The sequence below is a fragment of the Nansenia antarctica genome, assembly GCF_963989245.1.
Source record: "Nansenia antarctica genome assembly, chromosome: 10".
Classification (NCBI taxonomy): Eukaryota; Metazoa; Chordata; class Actinopteri; order Argentiniformes; family Microstomatidae; genus Nansenia; species Nansenia antarctica.
In genome coordinates, this window is record NC_137680.1 from 20,027,150 (window position 1) to 20,052,015 (window position 24,866).

Below are 24,866 nucleotides of genomic sequence, written 5' to 3' on the forward strand. Positions count from 1 at the left end.
CCCTCTGTTGGCGTCTGAGGTATGTTCACCAACAGCACCTGTCCGGATGTCACCTCATGAGTGTTCACTCTGTCATAAAATGTTTGGAACAGCCAATGCACTCAACAAACCGTTGATAAAGCTATTATCCAGCAGGGGAGACCACACGTCTGTCCCGTCTGCCAGCGAGGTTTTAAACGCCACGATCACCTGTGAGGCACAAACCCTTCCTCCTTTCTGAGATGAAGTCATTTACCCTTTCTCCTGTCTGTGAATCATGTTCCCTTTCTCCTGTCTGTAAATCATGTACCCTTTCTCCTGTCTGTGAATCATGTACCCTTTCTCCTGTCTGTGAATCATGTACCCTTTCTCCTGTCTGAGATGAAGCCATTTCAAATGATGAAACATACCCCTTGAATTTGATGAATATGACTTGTATGTTATTTACCGTAATACCTTACCATGACTTAATATATTATATATGACCTAATATATTACTCCATCATTTATGTTTTTATTTTTATGGGAGACTTTGTAAACAGATATGTTGGTTCCAGAATGACATGAATCACAAGAAAAAGAAAAAACAACAAGTCATTCCATGTCATTCCACCTGAATACTTGTTCCATATAAATTAAATCTTATGGGGTGCATTTGTGTTGTCTGGTATGCTCTTAGATTGTGGCTTTGGTCTATAATATAGTACTTTAAAAAATAATTGTTTCATTGTAATGCACCTGATGCAATATCATTCTTCTTCACAGTAATGACCACATTAATGACCACATCTTAACTCGTCAAAAACGGAAGCAGTTTCGATGTGTTGAACCTGGGTGCCGGAAGAGCTACTCTCATTCTCACTCCCTGAAGCGCCACTTTATCTCTCAGCACTGTGTTTCCCTCATCCAGCCCACGTCTCAAAGCCTCCCCCATCCGGCCCACTCCACTATGGCACAGTGGAAGCCTGTGGATAGTGCTACATATTTGGGAGGCTCCGTAGCTCACACTAATTCCCACTCCCACATGTTCCTCTCTCCGCCCAAGCTTGTGTTAGAGCAGAACGGCTCAGATTGCTCTGGCTCTGGCAGCTACAACAGTTACAAGACATTTGAACCTCAAAGTGGCCTGCAAGTGAACAACTACTCAGCGCAAAACCTTTCTCAAGCAGAATCGGTCTCCGTCCTGGACCCATGGAGGCCAGGGTCAGATAAAGGTTCTTGTAATGACTGCACAGGTGACCTACACCCAACACACTGGGCCCCTGGTAACACAGCTACTGCTGCATCACTACCTCCTGAAGTGGAAGGCCCCGGTCCTCACAGCTGGGAAAGTGGATTTGACTTCCCTGTGTCTGACCTCCAAGCGCTAGAAGAAATATTGTCATATCCCTGCGACGAGGCAGGTCATTCTAGACGAGGCAGCAACGAGGCAGTGAAGCCTTCCCCTGCAGCAGAGAATTCCTCTCAGATCAAACAGCATCAGTCTGATGTGATGAAGGAGACTTGTGGCCAGACTGAAGGGAAAGCCCAAGTTCAACCTCAGTTTCATTCTCTGGGAAGTGTGAATCCCACAGCATCCTCTGACTCAAATGCAGCCTCCAAGTCTGTTCCCCATGCTGCTGTCGGTCGCTCCAGCTCAGCTCTTCCGACCAACCCTGTTCCACCTCCACCAGCGATTGTCCCTCCTGCTCTCTACAGTGTGGTGAAGTCAAAGACTTGTCCTTCAAGGGTAGAAAATAAGAGGAAGAGAGGGGGACGGAAAATGGTAAGGGCGGAGGATGTGCCTGCCCCGCCTCTCCCTTCACCTTGCCCCACGTCTCTCTTAGCTCGTCAACGTCCCTGCCCTCGCCCGCTCTACCTGGTCTCCCAGAGCCAGGTGGCCATGGCCTCTTTCAGCACAGAACTCACCTCCTGTCAGCCCTTCAAGGTATGTATCCTACTACTCATAGTGCTCAATGATCATCAATACTGTATGTCTCTGAAATGGTTTTAATTACTACATACTGCTAAATAATATTCCAAGGCTTTATGGGCGGTTATTTTTTAGAAGTAGAAGTAGTAGTAGTATGATGATGATGATGAAAACCTTTATTGTCCCCAATGGGGAAATGTTGTTGTCAAACAGCTTAGTAGGGCAGACAGAAAACATTCAATAAATAAATAAATAAAACAGTGCAGGCTCAATAAGTAAACAGTGCAAGATAAAGTGCTCAAGTGCATGTAGGACTGTCCAAATCTTTTTGTACTTTGACGGGGGAGAACAAATCTGTGGCTGAACTTGCTCCTCATCCCCGTCAGCTCGCACTACATCGGGTGGGAGGGATTGGCCAGTATGGCCGCCAGTTTTTTCCCCATCCTCTGTTCTGCCACCACCTCTAGGCTGTCCAGCCCGGTCCCCACCACAGAGCTGGCCTTCTTCACCAGTTTGTTCAGCTTTGCAGCATCCCTGGCACAGATGTTTCCACCCCAGCAGGCCACGGCGAAGAACAGAACGCTGGCGACCACCGACTGGTAAAACCTTTCCTGAGAAGAGCCTCTGTGTTGTCTGTCCAGTCCAGTTTGTTATTAATTTGTACTCCCAGGTACCTGTAGGAGTCCACCCTCTCGACTTCCACCCCCTTGATGGTGATGGGGGCTGTAGTAGTAGTAGTAGTAGTAGTAGTAGTAGTAGTAGTAGTAGTAGTAGTAGTAGTAGTAGTAGTAGTAGTAGTAGTAGAAGTAGTAGTAGTAGTAGTAGTAGTAGTAGTAGTAGTAGTAGTAGTAGTAGTAGTAGTAGTAGTAGCAGCAGCAGCAGCAGCAGCAGTAGTAGTAGTAGAAGTAGTAGTAGTAGTAGTAGTAGTAGTAGTAGTAGTAGTAGTAGTAGTAGTAGTAGTAGTAGTAGTAGTAGTAGTAGTAGTAGTAGTAGTAGCAGCAGCAGCAGCAGTAGTAGTAGTAGGATAGTAGTAGTAGTAACCCTTAATATGTAATAAGCAACGTGATACAAGACAGTCATAAATAAAGTATTTATTTAAAATATATTTCATATATTTTTCATAATAAAAAAAAAAAAAAACACTTCTGACGATCAGCTCAGTCTCTGATGAGGACGGATCCTCTGCTGGAGCGCCGCATAGACGCGTGTCCTCCTCTTGCAGTGTGGGACACCTCAGGAGTATGAAGAGCGAGGAGTTTCACTCCAAAGCCACCAAGGCCGTGAGTGCAAATGTGCCGGAATAGCTTTATATGAGGAGGCCTCAGGTATTGTTGATGAGTTTGTGGCAGACATGAGGTCTATCACTCACTCAGCTGGGTCTGGTGGTTCAAAGGAGGAGTCTCTGCCTGTTGCCCTGACTCTAGTTCAGAGGCTTCAGAGAAGGCTGGGAGTGTTTTACGCACGGCTGTTGTCTTTTAAAGGCACAAGCCAGAAGTGCAAACTGCCCTCAGACCAGGATAGATTCATCCATGGATCTGCTCTGGTACAAGCGTCTTGTCACAGTGAGCCTCTGTTTACATACAGATATATGTGTTATATCTTTGCACTCGATCGAATTTCAGGACCCGCCTTTCATGACTTTTCCTAGATATGTGCGTTCTACCACCCAGTATCCTTACATTTTCAAAATCACATCAGGATAAGCTAGTATAAAGCTATTTAGCAGTTTTTCTGTGTAGAAAGCAGGCTAATTTACAAGCGGCCAACTAGTGGTCGTTGTGTGTAAATAGCAGATTTACATTGTAAAGAGGGGGTCATTTGACCCCCGAGGTGGCTCTTAGTAGGTAAAAAGGCACAGCTGTTCTGGTGTTAACCACTCAGAGGAGACATCTTGTTTTCAGGAGAAATGCAATCTCTGGGCACAGCAGTGCCTCCACTATCCAAGGTGCTGCTTCTGGCACCAAATGAAGTACATTCATTGATCAATCAGTAAGAAATACAGGGGTGTGCAGCCCCTGGTATGTGCAGCCCCTCGTATGGCACTACACTTAATGGAGGTCCCAAGCACTCCTGATGAATGACTGCTGCAAATCGTTTAAGAGTGTGGTGAACTAATCTCCCAGTCCACAAATGGCCTACCTGCACCAAAGCAATGTAGTAAATGTTCTTGCCTGAACCTCCTCTCTCATTGTGATGTAACACGGACCTCGTTCAGTTTTTCTCAGTTATTCTCATTCTCATATCAATATTGTGATCATCATAGTATCTTAATTGACTAGTTTATTCTACACCCCCCTCCCCCCAACACACACACCTTAGACCTTGATATATAAACTCCTCAAAAAAAGTTTGGAAACGTTATTTCAGTCGATTCTTCCTCCCCTTTAATAATAACAATTGGTATTGTATTTTATATTGTTGGAAAGCTTGATTAGTCACCTTTACAACCTTTACACGAAAACGAGAGTGAATACCAACAGAAGAATATAGGGGATTTCGGCAAATATTTTTGGGCCGCTATCCACACGTTTAGCTGTGTTGCTCATTCCACAAATGCATGATCCTTACAAGATATGTCGCACTTGATCAACAAAAATATGTATTGATCATTAATATCGTTGGGCTTAGCTAAGCGACCTCCACTTTAACGATGGCTAGGTTGTTAAGAAGGCACTGGCCTGAGTTAGCAAGTATGTCATGTCTTCTTGTTGTCACAACGATGAATTGAAAATCAAGGACCCCAATTGAAATAAGCCAGTGGCTTTCTTGGGTTTTTATCCTTTTAGTTGACCTTGTATGTAATATGTACTTTCATGTACCTACTTCTGCAAATCTTCTAATAAAGTTTTCAATCAATCAATCAAAAGTCATGTCTTCTTGTAGACATGAGATCGACAACATTCTACAACGTTGTTCAATAAACTGCCGCTCTTGAAACGTCCATACAACTGTTCAATGGTTTTGAACGCGCCTTTGGTTTGACCACAACTTGCCTGAGCATGTGAATGCAAAAGCAAGAGTATTTGTGAAAGCGCTGTATGCACTCATTTAATTTACGTTGATTTAGTAAGCAAAGTAAAACAATCCAAAAAGGTTTGACTCGAGCTACATAGATTAGAGGTGTGATTGCAGTGCGATTTCAGACTGGCATTCTTGTAGACAGCCCCGGTCTTTATTTTGATGGGTCCTGAGTCAGCGTGGAGCGCTGAGTCTGACGTTTGTGTCACGCTGAAGTTGTTGTCAAGTTTCTGTGCTTTTCAATGTTTGTTTGTATACATCCTTGTCCATTATCAGTAGCATTTGAGTGTAACTATCAGTTATTATCATGATGCCTGGCGAGAATAATTCCAAAGTCGTGAGAATTGCAGCGGAGGCAACTGCAGGACCTTGTCAAAACTGCACAGTTCTCCATCAGGTGAGATGCAGCCTGCTGCTAGGCTACCTAGCTAGGGCTGCGTTCCTAGACTCGCTCTGATAGCGCCGTAGCGCACGCTGGGTTCAACGTCATAGAGCAACCAAGTCATTTGAGTGGACAAGAGGCATTCCATGAGTGCTGATCAGATTTCCAGAGCGAGTTTACGAACGCACCCTACAATGCTGCTCAATCTGTCACCGATGGCATTTGTGAGTTGCATCCTTTTAATGTACATCGGGGTTCTACAATGATAGACTTTAGGCTTTGTCCTTATGATCACGAAGTCGTAAAGTTAGCTAGCTAAGCTATTTTACAAACTGTACTGACATCTCTCCACCTCTCTGATCTCTCCACCTCTCTTATCTCTCCATCTCTCATCTCTAGAACTTAAACGAATATGTGGCGGCCTTTCTGGCACTGAAGAAAAGTATTATTGACTCCGAGTAAGTATCCAGTTGTTATTTAGCAAAGTTTTGTGATGGCACATTATCATTTTGGTGCATTTTCACTTCTAACCTGGTAACCGGTATTTCCTGAGTAGTCATGACAATTCTGATGTGTTGCATGTAGCCTAGATACATTTGGCTATTCTGTGGGAATGAACATGAAGTAGGTTTTTCCACTGGTAGAAATGTAACGTCATGTACTTACCTATTTTTTTTTCAGTCGCTTCGTGACTGATTATCACCAGAAGTGTGATGATATCCTTTTAATACAACCTGAGTCGTCCATTGGGAGGGCGGGACGTGTCAGTCTTTTTTAGGTTTCAATGCATCCTGGAGTCTTTATGCTATTATAAGTGGCCTGTCATTTTCCAATTCCAACTTTGCAAATAAATGAAGAGATTAGTCTCAGTTTACAGTTAAGAATCAGACTAACCAGTGACTACAGTACACTGGCAGGTGGTGAAGGTGATGAAACGGTCACGGTCTGTGTGTTTTGGATTCTTCTTGTCACTGTTTCCCCTTAACAGTTTATTACAGCTCCAAAGGTCCCAAAGGTAGAGTATGAATCTTATTGTTACGGTTTGACCGGAATTGACTGTTTTTCTGTGTCTTGCAACCTTTTGATTGTTTTAATATTAGTCGATCTTAAGATTGTTGGGTCCATAATGTTTAGCACATATTACTCACAAGAGAAATTGTTTTCCATGCAGTGAGTCAAGCAAACTGCATCTACAACTTGATGGAGTGCTGTTAAAAATGGCCCCCCTGGAGAAGCAAAGTGCCCAGTATGAAGCAATGAGGGTAGAGCTGGAGGAAACACGGGTATGATATTAAATCCATCCGTGGTAACAATGATTAGCTATAAATATCTTCCAAGGTCTGTGTTATCTCAATAAAGCACATGCAGAGATGCCACATGTCAGATGATAAGTCTTTTGTGTTTTGTTTTCTTCATATTGCATAGAGCTCCTTAAAGTTGTATCAACAATTAACTAAGGAGGTCGACAAGCTGAAGGAGGAGAATACCAACACATTGGCATTGTAAGTCACGCCTTAAATCCTCTTCTAATAGGCCTACACGTGCACATTTATATTAAACATCATTTCAATTTCTTGGATTTACGGATCTTTATCTCATTCGCAGAAAAAATATACTTGAGGACAATCTGAAGAAAGCACAGGGTATTTGTCGAGTTCTGTTCCTCAAACTAAAATCTACCGACATTGTATTTTACGTATGTAACTCAATCTGTTTTTTAATGCTGAACTGTCCATTCATTACACAGAAATAACAGAGGAGCAGACCCTTGAGAGTACACAGCTGAAACTGGGGACGGCAGCACTGGAAATAGACTTACTAAAAACTCAGGTAAGAAAAAGTCTCAAATGGCAAGTATGAGAATCTCACTATATCATATATGAAAACTTTAGTGCAGCAGTCTGAGCTGAATGAATTGCCATGAATGAATAATTTGGTGTTTGTCTTCATCCTCTCAGACATCCTTGAAGAGGTGTCAAAAGGTTGCAGATCAAGTTGAGGCCTTGATGGAAGAGAATGTCAACACCTCAAATTTGTAAGAATTTATTACCATCTTGGCTCAGCATCAATAAGCATACAGTACACTCAGAATGACTATTGGAATGTGTTCCTTTGACTGCTTATGATGGAAATGTGCACTCACTTTATACAGACTTGATACTCATTGCTGTCAATGTAAATTGCATTTAACTAAAATAAATATATATGTATATATTTTCTTTATGTATTGTCATATTTTTGCATTTGTATCTGATTTACAGAAAGCACAACCTTGAGAATCAAGTAAGAATGTTTGAAGGTTGGTATTTGTTGGTATTATTACAATATGCATTTTTACTCTGTGCTGATCCTATTGCATAATTTGTATGAACAGTATTGTTTTACACCTTAATTGTTGTTGTTGCATTATTTTCATTTACCATTTTGTCTATTTAAGATTCTACTCGAAAGCAGGTCCAGGAAATTTCTGAGTTAAAAATGGAGAAGAATCAGCTCGGTAATAACCTTCGAGATATTCAGGTCTGGATCGTATTATTTTGTTCAATAACAAAATCCCATGAGAGACAGTTGTTCTGCTTGTGTCAGACTGGCTGGAGATGATTTTGATTTGATCCTCATTTTTGTTTTACAGGAAAGACTAAAGAAATTGGAGGAAGAAAATAATAAAGGTAACATTGCTGTTCATTTCCAACCATTGTTTCATTAATGTATTTTACTAAACTTGTTACTGAGTAACAAGTTTATTTTTTGGGGTCAGAGTTAAGAAGCACAGCAACTCAGGTAACTGCACCTGAAGAACCAAAGGTTGACAAAGGTATGCATTCCTAACACTGAATTGTCTATAGAAGTTTATTACACATCTTTCTCTATGTGATAAGTATACACTGTTTTATGGAGTTGATATTGTTGTTTGTTTCGCAGAACAATTCCGAAGGCTTCTAGAAGATCTTTGGGTATGTGTGGAACCTCATTCATCATCACCGGCTGCAAACACATTGCACTTCCCTGGTAAGTGTTTATTATTCACTGTTATGAACTCAAACAAGAAAGTAAATGTACTTCCGCCATGCAAACTTGTACTCCTTACCTTCTGGGTTGTAGAGAACAACAACAACAGACCTGTGGAAGATGGACTTCTCCCTCGTCTGGTTAAATCTGAGAAGTCACAGCCTCATACACTGAAAGGACATGCTCCAAACCCTCCCTGCAAAACAACAAGCACTTCCACTTCACCTTTGAGGCCCATTAACACTCACAAATCTCCCCAAGACGCAATGAAGAAAAAAGAAAAAGCGAACAGGAGAAAGCACCATTCAAAGGAGCACTTGCAGACGACCCCTTCAAACAAGCACGGCAGCTTCTTAGAAAACAAAGGACTTGACAGTGACCAATCACGCAACAAGGACAATAGGAAGAGCACAGCGGTGATGAAGATCCTGGACTGGTTCAAGCCCCTGCCACCTTTACTCTCACCCCTTCCCTGTTCCTCAGCTCAGTGGGTGAGGAAAACAAGTTAAATCAAATTCCACTTTCAGTGTGTGCCCGTATGTTCCACAGGGTTCCCACAGGTCCTTGAAATCCTTGAACGTTTGTGAATTGGAGAAATCAAGGTCTTTAAAAGTTTTTGAAAATAGACATGGGTCATTGAAAGTGCTTGAATTCCCCCCCCCCCCTCTCTCCCCCAAAGAAAATATATTCCAAAAAATGTTTTACGTAATTGTAGTACCGGTAGATAAGTCACATTGCTTAATTTCACACATATTTCATAATATATTGCTTTGCTGTGCTGTGGTAGAGAAGGCAAGAGACCATCTAGTTTTCAAGCCTCTACATTCAAAAGCCTCTCTTTTTAGTTGTTGTCTGTGAGCGGATAGGTCCTATATTATATAAATTCTTATCTAGATCTGTCTCAAACTATGCCATGTTGGGTCCTTGAATTTGAGGGAATTGAGTCTTGAAATTCCTTGAAAAGTGCTTGAATTTGATGTTTCAGAAGGTGTGGGAACCCTGATTACAGACTGTATAGATCTTGTCACTGTGATAAAGTTGGATAATAAGGTTGTTCATGGCAAGGTACTGCAGACACTTGAATGAGGTCCCTGTTGAGTTAAATGACTTAATGTCTCAACATCTAGGCACACATATTATTGATAGGTGATCACATAGAAACTGATATTATTGTATTGTATTTTCATGATTGTTATCAAATGCTTAATGTACTAATGCTTGCTGTAACTGTGCTGTGTGGTATCTGCACGTTTCTAATGATTGGTATATCAACGTTTGTCGTTACTAGGACAGTGTCGACAATCTGGTTTTGTCAGGAGATGGAGAGAAGCAACACCCTCCAGAACATGTGACCGACTCCCTTTGCCTGGCAACCGGCTCAACCCTAATGCCCCCTCCAATCACAAGTTCTAAGTCGAGCAATCATCTAACATGCCCTGGATTACCAGAAAAGCAGATTGTGAACTCAGTGGAAAAAGAATCTGATGGGAGTAAAATCCTTGAGCTAACTACCTGTAACTCGATGGAGAGAATGAATGAAGATTCCGACCACGGTGTAAAGGATGAGGTACCTGTCAACAAGAGTCCCCCCTCTGAACAGGAAGAGATGCAGATAGAACCAGTTACTGAAACCATGCAATCACCGTCAGCGGATGCTTTGTCTATGGCCTCTGTTGATCTACCCCCTTTGTCTAATGTTGAAACCTCACTCAACCATAATCTGGGAAAGGAAGTTGAGGATACATTAGTGGATATGACCGAGATGGATATCGGGACTACCTCATGTGACGTCATAGTGCCTGAAGTGATAAACGGACACAGGGTAGAGGACCCTTCACAACATAGTGCTGTTGAACTCACAACGAATGTTGCAGAGTCACAGCCAAACACACAGACTTGTGGGGTTGGTGATGTCACACACTTTGTAAATGACACAGACGTGCAGGAGACTACCGACATGAAAGACTCAAATGATTTGAATCAACACAATGGAGAGTCTATTGAAGTGATCCAAGGAACTTCTGTGACAGAGACCAACAATTGTCTCAGTACAGAAAGAAGCATATCCAAAGACCAATCCTGTCTCCCTTCACCGACATATGGCGAGACACTGGTGAATGGGATCAGCAACCACGATGACGTTTCTAAGAACACAAATGCAATCGTTGAAGGAGATGGTCTTTCCTCGGACGATTTGAGAGAGACGAATGTGTCTGAAACACCTGAAGCCATACAGGTAAAATGTTCTGTTACAGAGTCAACCACTGTGACTGTCGCTTACTCAACTCAAAACATTCAGAAAGAAGCATTGCCAGAGAAAGTTCCAGAAGAAAAGTTTTTCAAAGACAATGAACCTATTAATGGAAATGAAGCGGTGTCCTCTGGACAAAACAGTGATGAGATCCAGGCGATAAGCTGCGATTCTGAGAGTATGAACAGCCATACATTATGCAATAATATAGCTTCCACATGTCTACCCCCCTCTGTGAAACTAGAACCCTTGAAATCACTCACAAAGCCAGGCTTAATGAATACAGAGAATTGTGCAGAACACATAGGTGCAGAAGTTAAAACCCCAGAGTTATCAAAAGCTTTGCAAAGTAGCGAAACTTTTGAAAATGGGAGCTTAAAAGATCGCCAAGGCGGTGGTGATGGTCCTACAACAGTCAACTTCACTTCAATACTAATGTCTGGGTCCCAGCAGAAAGATCAAGGATCAGTGGAACATACAGTAAATGAGCTGTCTGTGGAGGTGTTACGGTCTGGAAATGTGCAAGGCAGCAAAACCCCTCTTCCTGAAAAGACTGTCCAAACCAGCTCATTGAAAGACAGTGATGTCACCAGAAATGGACACGAAAAGAACCCCAGTTCATGTGAAGTTGCGCTGGAAAGAACAAGTCCTTATGTGAGCAGAAAAGTGGTCATTCAAACACGTCTGCCTGCGTGTGCACCGACACGATCCTTAATTAACCAATTAACTGTCGCCAAGCCTCCAGAGTTTATAGGGAAGGTTCGTTTTGAAATGGGCCCACCACTTCCTCCTCTTCTATTACCTCTGATGGCAACACCTCCCAGAATAATAAAACCAAGGCAGGTTATTGAGAAATGTACCTTTCTGACCCCAGTGGATAGACCGGATTCTCCTCAACGACAGACACCTGTACAGTCCTGTGTAGCCCCTCCTGATGGGCAAAAGTTGGCCTCCCCGTCTCTAACTACCCCACCCCCACGAAATGGAGTCCCCTCGTCTCCACTGCAGTTTGGCTCAGCTACTCCGAAGCATGCTGTTCCCGTTCCGGGACGACTTCCCTCATCCGCATTGAGTTCATCCTCCTCCTCTAGCCCCTCGCAAGAAAACTCAATGAGGATTCTCGACACAATGTATCCAGAACTTTCAGCCCGTGCCCGGACTCTCAGTATTCTCCGGGGGAATGTAAATCTCACTATGTCTGCAGCTGAGAGTGGAACCACGCCACCAAGTTCTGTTAGCCAAATATCCGGGTTTAAATCCATCAATTCCTCCTCCACTGCCTTTACTAAAACTGGGCTGAGAGGGAAAAGAACTGGAGTCAACATGCTTTTACCGAGAAGTGCTAAAAAGCTCAGACTAGATGCCTGCTCACCCAACCCAGCTGTAAAGGGTCTATCTACAACCACAACCAATCCAGATGATGCTTGTTTAGATGAACTACCAGGAGAACCACAGAACACTAAATCTAAATCTTCAGAAAATGTGAAACAAGTTGGGAAAGCATCCATACCACATGCATTGGAGAAAATTGGAGTCCAGTGTTTTGATCTCTTACCTGTAATCAAGAGCCACGTGCATGTTGGAAATCTATCCAAGAAGCCGGTCTTGAGGGATGAGGAGAAGGAGTTCCTTTCAGAATTCTGCACAGCTGATCAGGTAAGTCACAGTGTTGCCTAGTTTAAATAGTTCATTTAACGGTAATCCAAACGTCTACATTTTAGACTTAAGATAACTGGTGATGACGTAAAGACCACTAATGCTACTGTCTAATGCTACTGTCATGATTTTTGTCAGTCCTTGGCAGATGATGTGATGTCTGCAATCCTAGCCAAAATGAAGAGAGAGAAAGACGTCCTGAGTGGTAATCATTTGCAGGTCCTCTGCAGGGTGTACACTGGGATGTGTCGTCAGAGGGGAGACTGGGAAAGAGCTCGTACGCTAGCCTGTAGTATTCTGAAAGAAGGTGATATGGCCAAATTGTCTTGCTCTATGAATTTTCTTACTGGTCCTCCTGACATAATCCAATAACTTCAGCCTACATTAGTTAACCTTTTGTATTTAACCTTTTCCCTCAGATTTCCCTGATTCAGCAAAGCTGATTTTGTTCATGGTGACTACATGGCACAATGTCTTCTCACACGGTAGTGCTGTATGCCAAGCCATTCACACTGTGACCAAACTGAAAGCACAAGGAGAGGTTCTAGACTGCTTGACTGCTTACCTGGGCTGGGAGAAGGTATGAGATATATTTTTGATAAATGTTTTTCATGTATAAAAAAATAGATTTTGAATAGTTAATTACTCTAAACTGTTGCACCATTTAGGAACGATGTGTTAAGCATCTGTCACTGATAAGAGAATGACTGTCCCACGTAATTTATACGTGTTCAGTGTAACAACTGGATTTTGAACAGAACTCTGCCTAAGTAATATGACAGTGAAGCATTGTTTCTTCTTTTGGCCCTTTACACTGGATTTTAAGTGAAACAATATGATGTAGAAGCTATTTATATTTCTGTGCACACTTTATACATAGTCCCCCTATTTCAGGGCACTACAAGTAATGGAAGACATTCATATAATGTACAAAATATGCACTCATGTTTAGTATTTGGACTATGTATAAAAAGTGGGGAAACCAATGTGTACACAAATACCAGAAAATAAAAGCTGATAAATAAAATAATAAATAAATAAAATCTACCTAAACCCCTAAAAGATATTTGATTTCAAATCCAAACTTTTGGGGTATAGAGCCAAAAGAAGAAAACATTCTTCATTGTTCCATTACTTAACGCAGGACACTGTATATTTCCCCAGAGCCCTCCTTGTGACATTCGCAAGATTTTCTCAAGCACACTCACTGCCATTCGAACTGGAGCTGAAATGACATTCGAGAAACATGCCAGACATGGAGCTGATCTCAGCTCCAAGGCTTGGGAACACATTTTCACCTTGGATCTCCTCTGTACACACAAGAAGTGGAAGTGGACCCATGAAAATCTACTAAGGTAGAATCGAGTTATCTTTCTGTTGATATGAAAGATAAGAACATATTCATTTAACTAGGCTATGGAAATGTAGTTGTAATTCATATTTTCTAAATGATTTACAGCAAAGAGCTGTGGCCTATGATGAATATGTGGGTGACCAGATCCCAACAGACACCGTTCCTGGATGTTTCTGTTGCCGTAGTTCTAAGACTAATTGGTGAGTTATTTTGTCTACTTATGATGATAAAATATCTCCTTTGTACAACTTAGAACCTTAGTGTACACTTAAATTATACATGTATGTTTCTAGGTATTATTGTATTTTTTAAGAAATGGTTTGCCAAGTGCATCACCTGTATTGAAACCACAATGATCCAACATTGAGAATAATTTATTTTCAGGGCGCATTGGGCAGCTTGGAGTCAAGGAGCATTACTCTTCCTCTGTAAAACACATTGCCAATGTCATCAACACCTTTGGCAGGCATGGACAATCGGAAGGTATGATGTAAAACGGAATACAACGTGTTGAGTGAAGCTTTCTGCAATTCTGACACCTGGAAACATTTTGGATCGTATGGATTCTAATTAGTATATTGTTGTGATCTCTTTGTATGTTTAGGTGTACCATGGGAAGTCCAGTTGGCAACCATCTACACCATCTATGACTTGTCACCTAGCAACCCTAAGGAGGCTCTGGAAGCACTTGCAGCTTGGCGAGGGGACGTGACTATGCCTGTGCCTCCTGCAGTCATCAGCTGCATCACTCGGACCGCCTCGATGGCCCGCCAGATCAAGTCCTAAAGAAAGTGCTCGTCATTGTGGACAGAACTCCCAGAAGTGATTAACTTCCCTCACTGATTCCCTCCCAAGTTGCATATTTATAACAATCACCTCATTGTTAATACACTTTTCTTTTCTTTTCTTTTTTTATCTCTCCTCTCCGATCACTTCGAATGATGTGATGCACTCCCATGTTTTGCTCCGGTTTCAGTGTTTGGAATATATCTTCATGCATGTCATTGCACTGTTCAGCCAACGTTGTTGTTCTCAAAACAAGGTTGCCTCTGTAAATGTTGTACATGTTGTGTACTGTAACGGAGCCTATTTGTATTTCATTTTGCACATTAAAATCTAAACATTAAGCATTGTACCGTATCATCTGATCAGTAATCTTACATGGAATAAAGTACATTTTCCCATTGAGCATCATGCAACACATTCCTAATGCAACATGTGCATGCACAACATCAGTAGCATGTTTGCATGTGATATTATTGTGTGACAATAGTGAAAAGTTTTGCCTGACCAGGCCCTGCTGCAACAGAGCAGCCCCAAACGATGACATTTCCACCCCCATGTTTCACAGTTGGTTTGAGGTTTTTGTGCTCAAATGCTGTCTTTGGTTTGTGCCAAACATGTCTCCTGTTACTTTGCCCAAATAATTCAACTTTGGATTCATCTGTCCAAAGCACATTGTTCCAGAAGCCCTGGTGTTTGTCTCGGTGTTCTCTGGCCCTGATGGAGCAAGAGTGTCCTCCTTGCCCAACTCCCATGAAAATCACACTTGTGCAGTCTCTTTCTGATGGTAGATGCATGTACTTTGACATCAACTGTGAAAAAGCTACCTCTAGGTCCCGTGATGACATTTTAGGATTGTTAGAGACTTCTTTAAGCATCGTGCGGTCTTCTCTTGGGCTGAACTTACTAGGACGGCCTGACCTGGCCATATTGGCAGTTGTTTTAAATGTTGTCCACATGTAAATAATTTTCCGTACTGTGGAATGGCAGATTTGTAATTGTTTGGAGATCTTTTTAAATCCCTTCCCAGACTCATACACATCTACCACCTACTTTCTGAACGCTTCAGAGAGCTCTTTTAATCTTGCCATAATCATACCACTGACTTCAACAATCAATAGCAAGCCAAACTAAATGTCTGAGGTTTAAATAAGACAGGCTCTCTAACAATGTTCTAATCCTTTGCACCTGAGGTGGTGCACTTCAATCTGAGTAAGTAACAAAGTACTCCTTTTTAAGTAGTAAAATACACTTGACAAAGTTATATTACCTCCATCTCTCTAATACACTTGACAATGAATTGGATTACGCTGGAACATTGCTTGTGAAACACCATGGTGAGCATTATATTGATACAGCAAATGCATGGAATGACTAAATCTTTGTTCCGTTTTTTCCCCACCCGTATTATACAGATAAAATACTTGATGTCTCTGATGAGAAAAATAGAACATTCAATATAGAACATTCAACTATTAGCATAGCCTCCCTAGCATGGTAGGAGTTGGGCATACATTTGCGATTGTGAGATTCTGTCTGACATAATCTGAGCGTAACAAACTTTATACGGGATATTATTTGATGTGTAAAGAAGCTGTCGTTTTGTGTCTCTGCCCTGGGTAGACAGGCAGACAGACAGGCAGACAGACAGACAGACAGACAGGCAGACAGACAGGCAGGCAGACAGGCAGACAGACAGGCGAAAATAAAATAAAATAGTTATGCCCTTTGGAAGGTGAAACTTCTCTTAAACAGAGTGCAATAATGTTCATGAAATGAACATAATTTGAACAGAAATCCACATGAAAATGAATGCAATCATTACATTACAATCATTACATTCTGTGATCAAACCAAGACCCGATGTCCACTACAAGGAACATTATGATAAAATAATATATATTTTTAAAATCTGAATGTCAAAACCTTTTTTCTTTTCGGTCTCTCAGGAGGTTATAAAACTCAGCAAACATTTAAACCAGACCTCAAAACTTGAGAAAGTTATTAAATCTCACCGTTTAAATCTCTGCTACTATTTATTGATTTGTTACTTTATTTCTATTGTTGTTTTATCTCTACTGTTGTTTTATCTTCCTTGTAAATCTGTGAAGCACATTGTGTCACGTTTTTGGTGAGAAATGCGCTACAAATACTGTTTGATTTGATTTGGATTTGCTACAATGTGTTAATGTGACATTATTCCCGTGGCTGGTTCTGAGTGGGGGTGTGTACTTCGGGGTGGGTTTAAACCCCACACACATGCGCACTGATCAATCGAATTGCATGCGCCATATTGGAACGCTGGGGAGTGAAGTTGGGCAGTTTAAGGTTGGCAGCTTTTGACTTTGACACTCAAGACGTGATGTGTTGATTCACGCGCCGTAAGTCTGTTTCACGTGTGACATTTATCTGCTTCAACCTCGCGCGTGTGTGGTTTTTTCTGCCCGGAGGATTTCGTGGACTGCTTGGGTTTGATCGCCAACAGAAGAAGTTCAATGGACCCCTCCTCCAGGATAGTTTGGATCCAGCCCGAACAGAGCGGACCCGCCGATGCCTTATGGATGCACATTTGGGAAACGACCTCTCAGGGATTCCGGGCTGCAAGCAACTCAAGCCACCAGCGTCACTTTCAACCACAGCCTTTTATCAATTCGCCAGCGGTGTCTTGTGGGTTTTATAAAAATATCGAGATCTCCGGCTCCTCCAGCGAAAGCACACCGTCACGGAACCAGGCGAATAGAGGTGTCGCTGCTGCCTCTCCCAATCTGTGGGTCAACCAGAGCTCACAGAGGTCTCTGGCACCACCGTCCCGCTTTGAGATACTTGAAGTGCCTGTGGGAGAGGACAGAGGTGCCAGGAAGGATGGCTCGCTGTCGCCCTCTCCCAATCTGTGGGTCAACCAGAGCTCACAGAGGTCTCTGGCACCGCCGTCCCGCTTTGAGATGATACTTGAAGTGCCTGTGGGAGAGGACAGAGGTGCCAGGAAGGATGGCTCGCTGTCGCCCTCTTCCTCCGTGGACTCTGAACCCGAGAGCTCACCCACCACCACAGACCCTCTGAGGCTGGACAACCTCTACTGGCATCAATTGAGCCACACACCCCCCACGGGGATCAACCACCACCACCACCACCACAATCACCATCCAGGTCTGATCAACCCCCTCCACCACAATCACCATCCAGGGCTGAGGAATAATAAGAACATCAATGCAAGTAACGGGAACTATCTAAGTGTTGGGGCCCTTTGGAAAACCAGGAGGTACAGCCCAGGTGTAAATGGGTAAGGACTGGAGATTTGAAATGTGTGACACAGGTACATTGTTTAAGGATAAAGCTGTTTGATTGATTGATTGATTGATTGAAAACTTTATTAGAAGATTTGCAGAAGTAGGTACATGAAAGTACATATTACATACAAGGTCAACTAACAGGATAAAAACCCAAGAAAGCCACTGGCTTATTTCAATTGGGGTCCTTGATTCTCAATTCATCGTTACATGTAAGACAGACAAAAAAACTAGTACTATCTACAAGATAATACAGACAAATAACTAGTATTATCTACAAGATAAACATACATCCATCATGGGAAGAACAATACAACAAAACATAAGGTATGTACAGCGGGTAGGACAGGTGGGGACATACAGGTGGGGGCGGGGGACAAAACACAAAGTATGTACAGTGGGTAGTTCGGGTCTTTTAATCTGATTTTTGATTTAGAGGGTCCAGTTACGGATTGCAGCCTCCTGTAAATGTTTTTTGAGAGTGGTTTTGAAGGTGGGCAGTGTTTTGCACTCCTTTAAGATTATAGGAAGGGAGTTCCACATTTTTACTGCATAGTTTGTAAACTCCCTATAAGACTAACATCTAATGATGCCATTCATTGTTCCATGTCATTTTTTCCCATTAGTCTTCACGAGGAGATTGTAGACTTCTTCAACTTCATGTCCCCTCGCACTGAGGAAGAGGGAATGCGGAATGAGGTTGTGAACAGGATTGAGACAGTCATCAAAAGCCTGTGGCCTACAGCAAGCGTGAGTACTTAAACAACTGTATTTTTTTATTTTGAAAGGAAAATATTATTATAACACCTACCACTTTGTCTATTTTGTTTTCATGAAATCATCAACCAGTAGGCTACCATAATTGAAATGAAAATGATCTCCCCATGGTTGTGGAAGCTACTATTGTTGAATTACCAATGACTTTACAAGGAAAGAAGTAAAAATAACTATGCAGAACTGCTGAAAACACTACTAGGATTTAAATGTAGTTTATCTGCCACAGTGCTATTGCAAAAACATAGTTGAACTACGTTGTGGAACTACTCCCCATGTCCCATAGGGATACCTGGCCCTTTGGATGAATATGGAATGTAGCATTCCATCATGATCACGTGATCCAAACGTCATCCTTTCGGGGGGAAAATATGAAATAAACTGACAGTTCTCATGGAACCTATTATGGAACTACTTGAGAAAATTCATAAATGGGTCCTCTCTGGTATGCTTGAAAGCAACAAAAGTGATTATTGGAGGAATCATTACCATATGTTTGGCTCTTTTTGTAGGTTGAGATATTTGGCAGCTTCAGCACAGGACTGTATCTCCCGACAAGGTAATGGACGTGAGAACTGCAGAAACATTGAGATATTTAACTAAATGTTCATTATAAATGTTTATTTATTATTACTTTTTTTTCAGTTTATTAATTGTTTTATGCTAACTGCACTGATTGACATCCTGTTTTTTCAGACTTGTATTGTATCTAAAAAGATGTGCATCCCTTTAATCTTAGTGACATTGACCTGGTCGTCTTTGGCAAGTGGGATCACCCCCCACTACAACAGCTGGAACAAGCCCTCAGGAAACAGAATGTAGCTGGACCTTACTCCATCAAGGTTCTGGACAAGGCTACGGTCAGTGATGATCTGTTTTGTAGTTGTGTTGTAGTTAAACTAACGGACCAGTTGCAGTCTACAATGAGTCAGACTAATACTATTTCCTGTTGGTGGAAACTGCAGCTTGTTTATGACCGACGGGTATAAACATGCCTCTTCAAGTGGGTTCTAAATTTCAATTCCCCTCCAGGTGCCAATCATAAAACTGACAGACCAAGAAACTGACGTGAAAGTGGACATCAGTTTTAATGTGGAGACTGGGGTGAGAGCAGCTCGGCTCATCAAAGATTATCTCAAGGTAAGCTTTTGGTTCAACAGGCATCATCAGCCGATCTCCTACTTGAACACGCACTGTGTTCACAACAAACAAAATTCCATGTAAACCGACAAACTGTAAAAAAAAAAATACCTGTCGGTATCTGTCTCCCTCTAGGTGTGATCATAATTCTTCTGTCAAGACCTTATTTCAGTTTGTTCACCAACATGACCCCCCACCTTTATGTTATTGTATTTTTGTGACCAAGCTCAAGCCCGGCCCTAAACAAGATTTTGATCGTGGCCACCCCCTGCCACGTTTAGTCGACAGGAGGGGTTAGCCAAGTTTTTGATTGACGTGTGTTTCGTCAACGGGCTTTTTGATTGACTGGTGGTAGCGTGCGCTAAATCGACACCGCAAGCGTGCCCCCCCCCTCTAGCAGTTGTGGCCCTAAACAACGGCATAGTGTTTATGCCAGCGGCCGGCCCTGACGAAGCTGTGGTTGACTGAGCCCTGTCTCTCTGTGTCTCTTCCAGAGGTACACAGTGCTGCCCTACCTGATCTTCGTCCTCAAGCAGTTCCTTCTCCAGCGGGACCTGAATGAGGTATTCACAGGAGGCATCAGCTCCTACAGCCTCATTCTGATGGCTATCAACTTCCTACAGGTAATCTATTGGTGCCTACTGTAATATATCATAAGGAAACTAATTGGCTTCCCTGTACGTTTCCCCATCAGATCAATCATGTTGATGCAGTGGGTAGATGGAGAGACGGGGTTCTAGTGGGTCCGTTAAACCTGTACTGTAGTTGGAATTGGGTTTGTTTTTGTGTTGGCGCTGGATGGGTGCGTGTCACAAACATCTGCTCATCAACACACTCAAGACGCATCTGTTCAGACGCATCTGTTCCTTCGTGGCATGGGTCCTGACTAACGCTTACCCCCCCATAGCTGCCTTTTTGTTTGTTGTGTTTTTTTTGTTGTTTATTGTCCTGCTTCTCTTCTTTTTTCATTTTTTCCTCCTGTACAGTGTCTTTGAGTTTGAGAAAGGTGCTTTTTAATAACATCTATTATTATTAGCAACTGTAAGTCTATGGCTAGTGAGCTTCTTTTATTTGTATTTGTATTGTATTTTTTTTTACTTCTCTAAAGCTCTGCTGCTGCATGACACAGCCATCCAGTTTCAGTCAGCGGTGGTTGTTTATCAGCAGAATCTCTCATCGTTCATCAGTCAGTGTCAGAATGGCAACACAGGGGCACATTGTAGCTAGCTATAATTCTAGCTTCTCAAGTTTCAAGTTAATTGTTACGGCACATTACACAAGAGTAAAATTCTTAGGCTTCGGTTCCTGACGTTGCAGCACAAGACATTAAGGCAATAGGCATAATTCAAGTTCTCTGTGCTTCACAGTTACATCCCAGAATCGATACCAGACGTGCGAACATCAACCTGGGCATCTTGCTCATTGAGTTCTTTGAGCTGTACGGAAGGGATTTCAACTACCTGAAGACGGCCATCCGGATCAGGAACGGAGGCTCTTACCTGACCAAAGAGGAGATCACCCTGGCTAACGGATACAGACCTTCCCTGCTCTGTATTGAGGATCCCCTTCAGCCAGGTAAGGGAATGTGATGGTTAGTGGTTGCTATGGGAAGTCCCACAGCGTCTGGACCACTTGTAATTAGCTTTAGCCACTGGGGAATTGCAATAATTGGCAGTTTACTAAGGCTGCCACGATTAGTCGACTAGTCACGACGACGTCGACTACCAAAATCGTCGCCGACATATTTGGTAATCGCCATAGTCGCATGTTTTTTTGGAGCTGAAATAAGCGTTTTTTTTTTTTTTTTTTTTTTTTTGCCTAGCACCAGGGGAGCCCCCCCTCCCAAATTTCGTTGTTTGGTACCTGTACTATATCAATGAGAATAAAGACCATTCATTTCATTCGATAAGCATTCGTTTTTCTTCCCTGAAGCTGCCACTGGCTAGCGTCTCCCAGTGTCTTTGATGTACATGCGCAGTGTCGGTCATCCGGGGCACACGTGACTTCCCCGGAAAAACAAACAGAGAAATGTCTTCCTGTCCTCGTACCTCTAAAGTGTGGGAGCATTTCAACCACAACGTTGAAAAAAAGAATGTAAAATGTAAAATTTGCAAAGCTGAACTCGCTTATCATGGCAGCACGTCTATGATGCGCGAGCATCTAAAAAGGAAGCACGTTGTGGCAGATGACGAGGAAGACGATGGCTCGTCTCGGTAAGCTAGTTAGCTTGTTATTGGCTAACGATATCGTTACGTTAAAAGCCTTCTTACATTATTTTACGTTGTCATCAAAGCGATACTTATCAAATAGCTAAAAATGTTGTCTTACCGTTACAGTGCTAAGAAGGCGCGTTCTACTATGAGATGAGTGAAGCAAAGCAAAACTTTTGTACTCTGTACAAGTATTTATTTTTGTTTTTGTATTCTTTTGGTTGCCTAGTGCCTAGCCTACCTCATTTTACTCAGCAGTTTGCACCCTCTACTACTCTTTACATTACATTACATGCAAGTGATGCCAGAAATAAATCTGCAAAGTTCATTAAAATATCTATTTTTGAGTGAACAATCATTTTAATTGTCTTTATTTTTAGTTAGCACATGCCTACAACAACAACTAACAACTTCAAGCTAAATTTAGAAGCTGATTTAGAAGATGATAGCTAAATAAGAGCGATTGAGTAATTGTGCGATAAGCTGTAATTTATGATCCGATTAGTCGACTAATCGTTAAAATAATCGGTGACTAGTCGACTATGAAAATAATCGTTTGTGGCAGCCCTACTTGAGTTTACCTTTTTCTTTTTCTTGCTGTTGTGTGTGTTTTCTTTGGGTTTCCTGCTGTTTGTATTGTCATTTGGCCACATGGCATACGTTGTCCAAACGATGTATTTTTTGTGGTTGTTTTGTGTCCCCTAGGAAACGATGTGGGTCGAAGCTCCTACGGTGTTATGCAGGTGAAGCAGGTCTTTGACTATGCCTACATTGTGCTAAGTCATGCCGTGTCTCCCCTTGCACGCTCCTACCCCAACAAAGATACTGACAACAGGTGGGAAATCAGCCCCCATGTAGGAGTCTGATAGGGCTTTCACACTGCCAAGGAACTGTGCCGCTTCGGGAACGCCAACCTAGTCTGGAACCAGCCGGCGCGTTCAGACGGAAAATGAATTGGTTCGCAAACCAGAAAATAGCGGTTCTTAGCGCGAACCAAAAACTAGAACCGTGACGTCGTCAGTGGGTGTGTCATATTCTAGGCTGTGAAGACTAGCAAAAAGGAAGGAGACAAAATGTAATCTAATCGTTAGTGATTTTAAAAAGTATCAGTATTGTTTCATCATTCTCTCTATCTTCCTCACATGCTCAGCACACGTGTGAATGTGAACTTCACAAGCCATTTCTATTCCAGTAACGGAGCAGCTGTACAGTATAATAAGAGAACGTGTTTAGAAAGTGTCTTGTTATTTTTCATAGAAAATAGTGTTTATTTCATATACTCTAGTCTAGTGGAAGATATTATCCTCATTTCCAGTGAAGTAGCTACCATCTTGTTGTGACATTTTTGTTTATCCCGCCCCTTCGTCACCCAACGTTGATGGCGCTGATGGTTCCGGTTACACTGGTATGAACGCGGGCTGGTTCGCCAGACAGCACCAAGGTTCGGAGGTTCTCGAACGGGAACGGTTCCTTGGCGGTGTGAAAGCCCTATGAGAGAACTCCCCATATCAATGTAGTGACATTCCCTCTTAACCAGTTCCGCTGTTAGTGCAGTAACCTATACAGACATATAATCCTCTTACTTACAGCACCTTGGGCCGTGTCCTCAATGTGACCCAGGAAGTGATTGACTACAGGGAGTGGACCATTAAGAAGTGGAGGGCCAAGCAGTATGCCAAGCTGGAGATCTGTGGTAACTCTATTATAATAGAAATTGGGTTAAAACAGTAGTCATATTTAGAATATTTTGTGTAACATATAGGTGCCCATAACTATAAAGAATGACTGTAAAATAAGGCATCCTAAAAGGAAATGTAAAGGTAATTGGTGTATTGGTTGTGTATGTGTATTGGTTGTGTGTTTGGGATAAGCGTGTTGACAGAGTGGTATTCCATCAATGTCAGTGAAGGAAAATCCAGGCTTATTTTTCCAAAATAAGGCTGGATTTCTTTGTAAATCGTGTGAGATTTGTGCTAACAGTGCTTTTGAGTGACTGCTTTATTTCGTGTGTTTTAATAGTGCTTTTGAGTGAGTGTGTATTGTTAGCAATGAGTTTGTTTTGGTTTTTTCCCCTCCCAAGGCCAGGTCCTCCCGGCAGAGGTCAGCGAGGAGGACCCCAGCAGACTGGCCCAGGAGCGCCACAGGGACTCTTCCTCCCCCCACAGCGCCGACTCTCCCATGTCCCTCCCCAGCCCCAAGCAGCACTCCTCCGCATGCTCACTGTCCTCCCTCTCGGGGAGTGACATCGTAAGACATTAGTTCTCTTGTTATATCTTCTACCTTCTTCTAAGTTGGTGTCGCTGCATTTTGTGTTGCCACCCCCGGTATCAAGTTCTGAAATGTTCTCTTTGCTTTTACCAGGACTCAGATTCAACACCAAGTGGAGCCACCCTCCAGATCCATGCCCTAACCCTTGCCACTATGCCACCGGTCCTTCAGTTTCCCAACGGGAAATCAAATCATTCCGCCGTTTTTGGGTCCGCCAGACCCCAGGTTTGTTCCTCTGAGGGTTTCTATTTAACGGTCTTTGTTGGTTTGTTACCCTATTCCTTCTCAAAAGACTGGTCTTAATCCTCTTTTTGTTTTTCTGTCCTACCTAGGTTCGATTGTCCCTCCCCGGAAACATGGCTGTCCACTCGCTGCCTGACAGACAGTTTTATCGAGAGGCGCCCGGTTCCCTGAACACTGTCCCGTGCATGACCCAGTCTGTCCCTCACGGCCCTGAACCCCCCAGCCCACTGCCAAGCCCCCTTCCACACGTGTGGCTAGCAGGGCACCATGGACAGAAGTACAGTATGAAGGGCCCCTTCAGCCCCATGAACCAGCACAGCCACCTCAGCCACAGCTACAGCCACCTCCACCTCCAAGAGCACAGTCACAACCCCGCCCAGGGGGCCAGGAGCAATCGCAACACCTGGAGGAGAAGGAAGCGGGACAGTCTACCCACCAGCCTCAGCAGATAAGGTCGACCCCCCCTCCCCCTCCTCCTCAACCTGGCTGTGGCCAAGGGAACGAGACCAGCATCGCAGTCTGTATGTAGCACTTCTTCATATACAGCTCAATGTTTGCATGTTTGTTCGTTTAGTTTTTTCTGTGCAATGGTACTAAAGA

General features: G+C 42.8%; 3 protein-coding genes across 3 annotated transcripts; all 3 read left to right on the forward strand.

Moving 5' to 3' along the window:
* Window positions 1-6,507: 6,507 nt before the first annotated feature.
* Window positions 6,508-7,330, forward strand: LOC308166728 (uncharacterized protein; the record flags this gene model as incomplete). The annotated part of the gene is made up of 5 exons (XM_080541055.1): window positions 6,508-6,574; window positions 6,717-6,793; window positions 6,897-6,934; window positions 7,039-7,121; window positions 7,250-7,330. Exons 1-5 carry the CDS (start codon window positions 6,509-6,511, stop codon window positions 7,328-7,330), a joined length of 345 nt encoding a protein of 114 aa, XP_080397181.1. The 5' UTR covers window position 6,508.
* A 398-nt stretch (window positions 7,331-7,728) lies between these two features.
* Window positions 7,729-14,684, forward strand: LOC308166729 (uncharacterized protein). The gene is made up of 12 exons (XM_080541056.1): window positions 7,729-7,811; window positions 7,924-7,960; window positions 8,050-8,106; window positions 8,214-8,300; window positions 8,394-8,791; window positions 9,589-12,207; window positions 12,346-12,514; window positions 12,627-12,787; window positions 13,372-13,562; window positions 13,667-13,761; window positions 13,946-14,044; window positions 14,166-14,684. Exons 1-12 carry the CDS (start codon window positions 7,770-7,772, stop codon window positions 14,345-14,347), a joined length of 4,137 nt encoding a protein of 1,378 aa, XP_080397182.1. The 5' UTR covers window positions 7,729-7,769; the 3' UTR covers window positions 14,348-14,684.
* A 2,099-nt stretch (window positions 14,685-16,783) lies between these two features.
* On the forward strand, window positions 16,784-24,718 carry LOC308166730 (terminal nucleotidyltransferase 4A-like; the record flags this gene model as incomplete). The annotated part of the gene is made up of 12 exons (XM_080541057.1): window positions 16,784-17,624; window positions 18,258-18,381; window positions 18,918-18,964; window positions 19,145-19,265; window positions 19,438-19,545; window positions 20,040-20,168; window positions 20,913-21,120; window positions 22,461-22,590; window positions 23,345-23,448; window positions 23,836-24,002; window positions 24,117-24,248; window positions 24,356-24,718. Exons 1-12 carry the CDS (start codon window positions 16,840-16,842, stop codon window positions 24,716-24,718), a joined length of 2,418 nt encoding a protein of 805 aa, XP_080397183.1. The 5' UTR covers window positions 16,784-16,839.
* Between the last annotated feature and the right edge of the window lie 148 nt (window positions 24,719-24,866).

What these genes read in the sequence shown, in the direction of transcription:
- LOC308166729 (XM_080541056.1), top strand. Translation starts at nt 7,770, where the DNA reads ATGGAGAAGAATCAGCTCGGTAATAACCTTCGAGATATTCAG. An exon ending in AAACACATTGCACTTCCCTG is followed by an intron (nt 8,301 to 8,393) that starts GTAAGTGTTTAT and finishes TCTGGGTTGTAG; the next exon opens with AGAACAACAACAACAGACCT. An exon ending in AATTCTGCACAGCTGATCAG is followed by an intron (nt 12,208 to 12,345) that starts GTAAGTCACAGT and finishes GATTTTTGTCAG; the next exon opens with TCCTTGGCAGATGATGTGAT.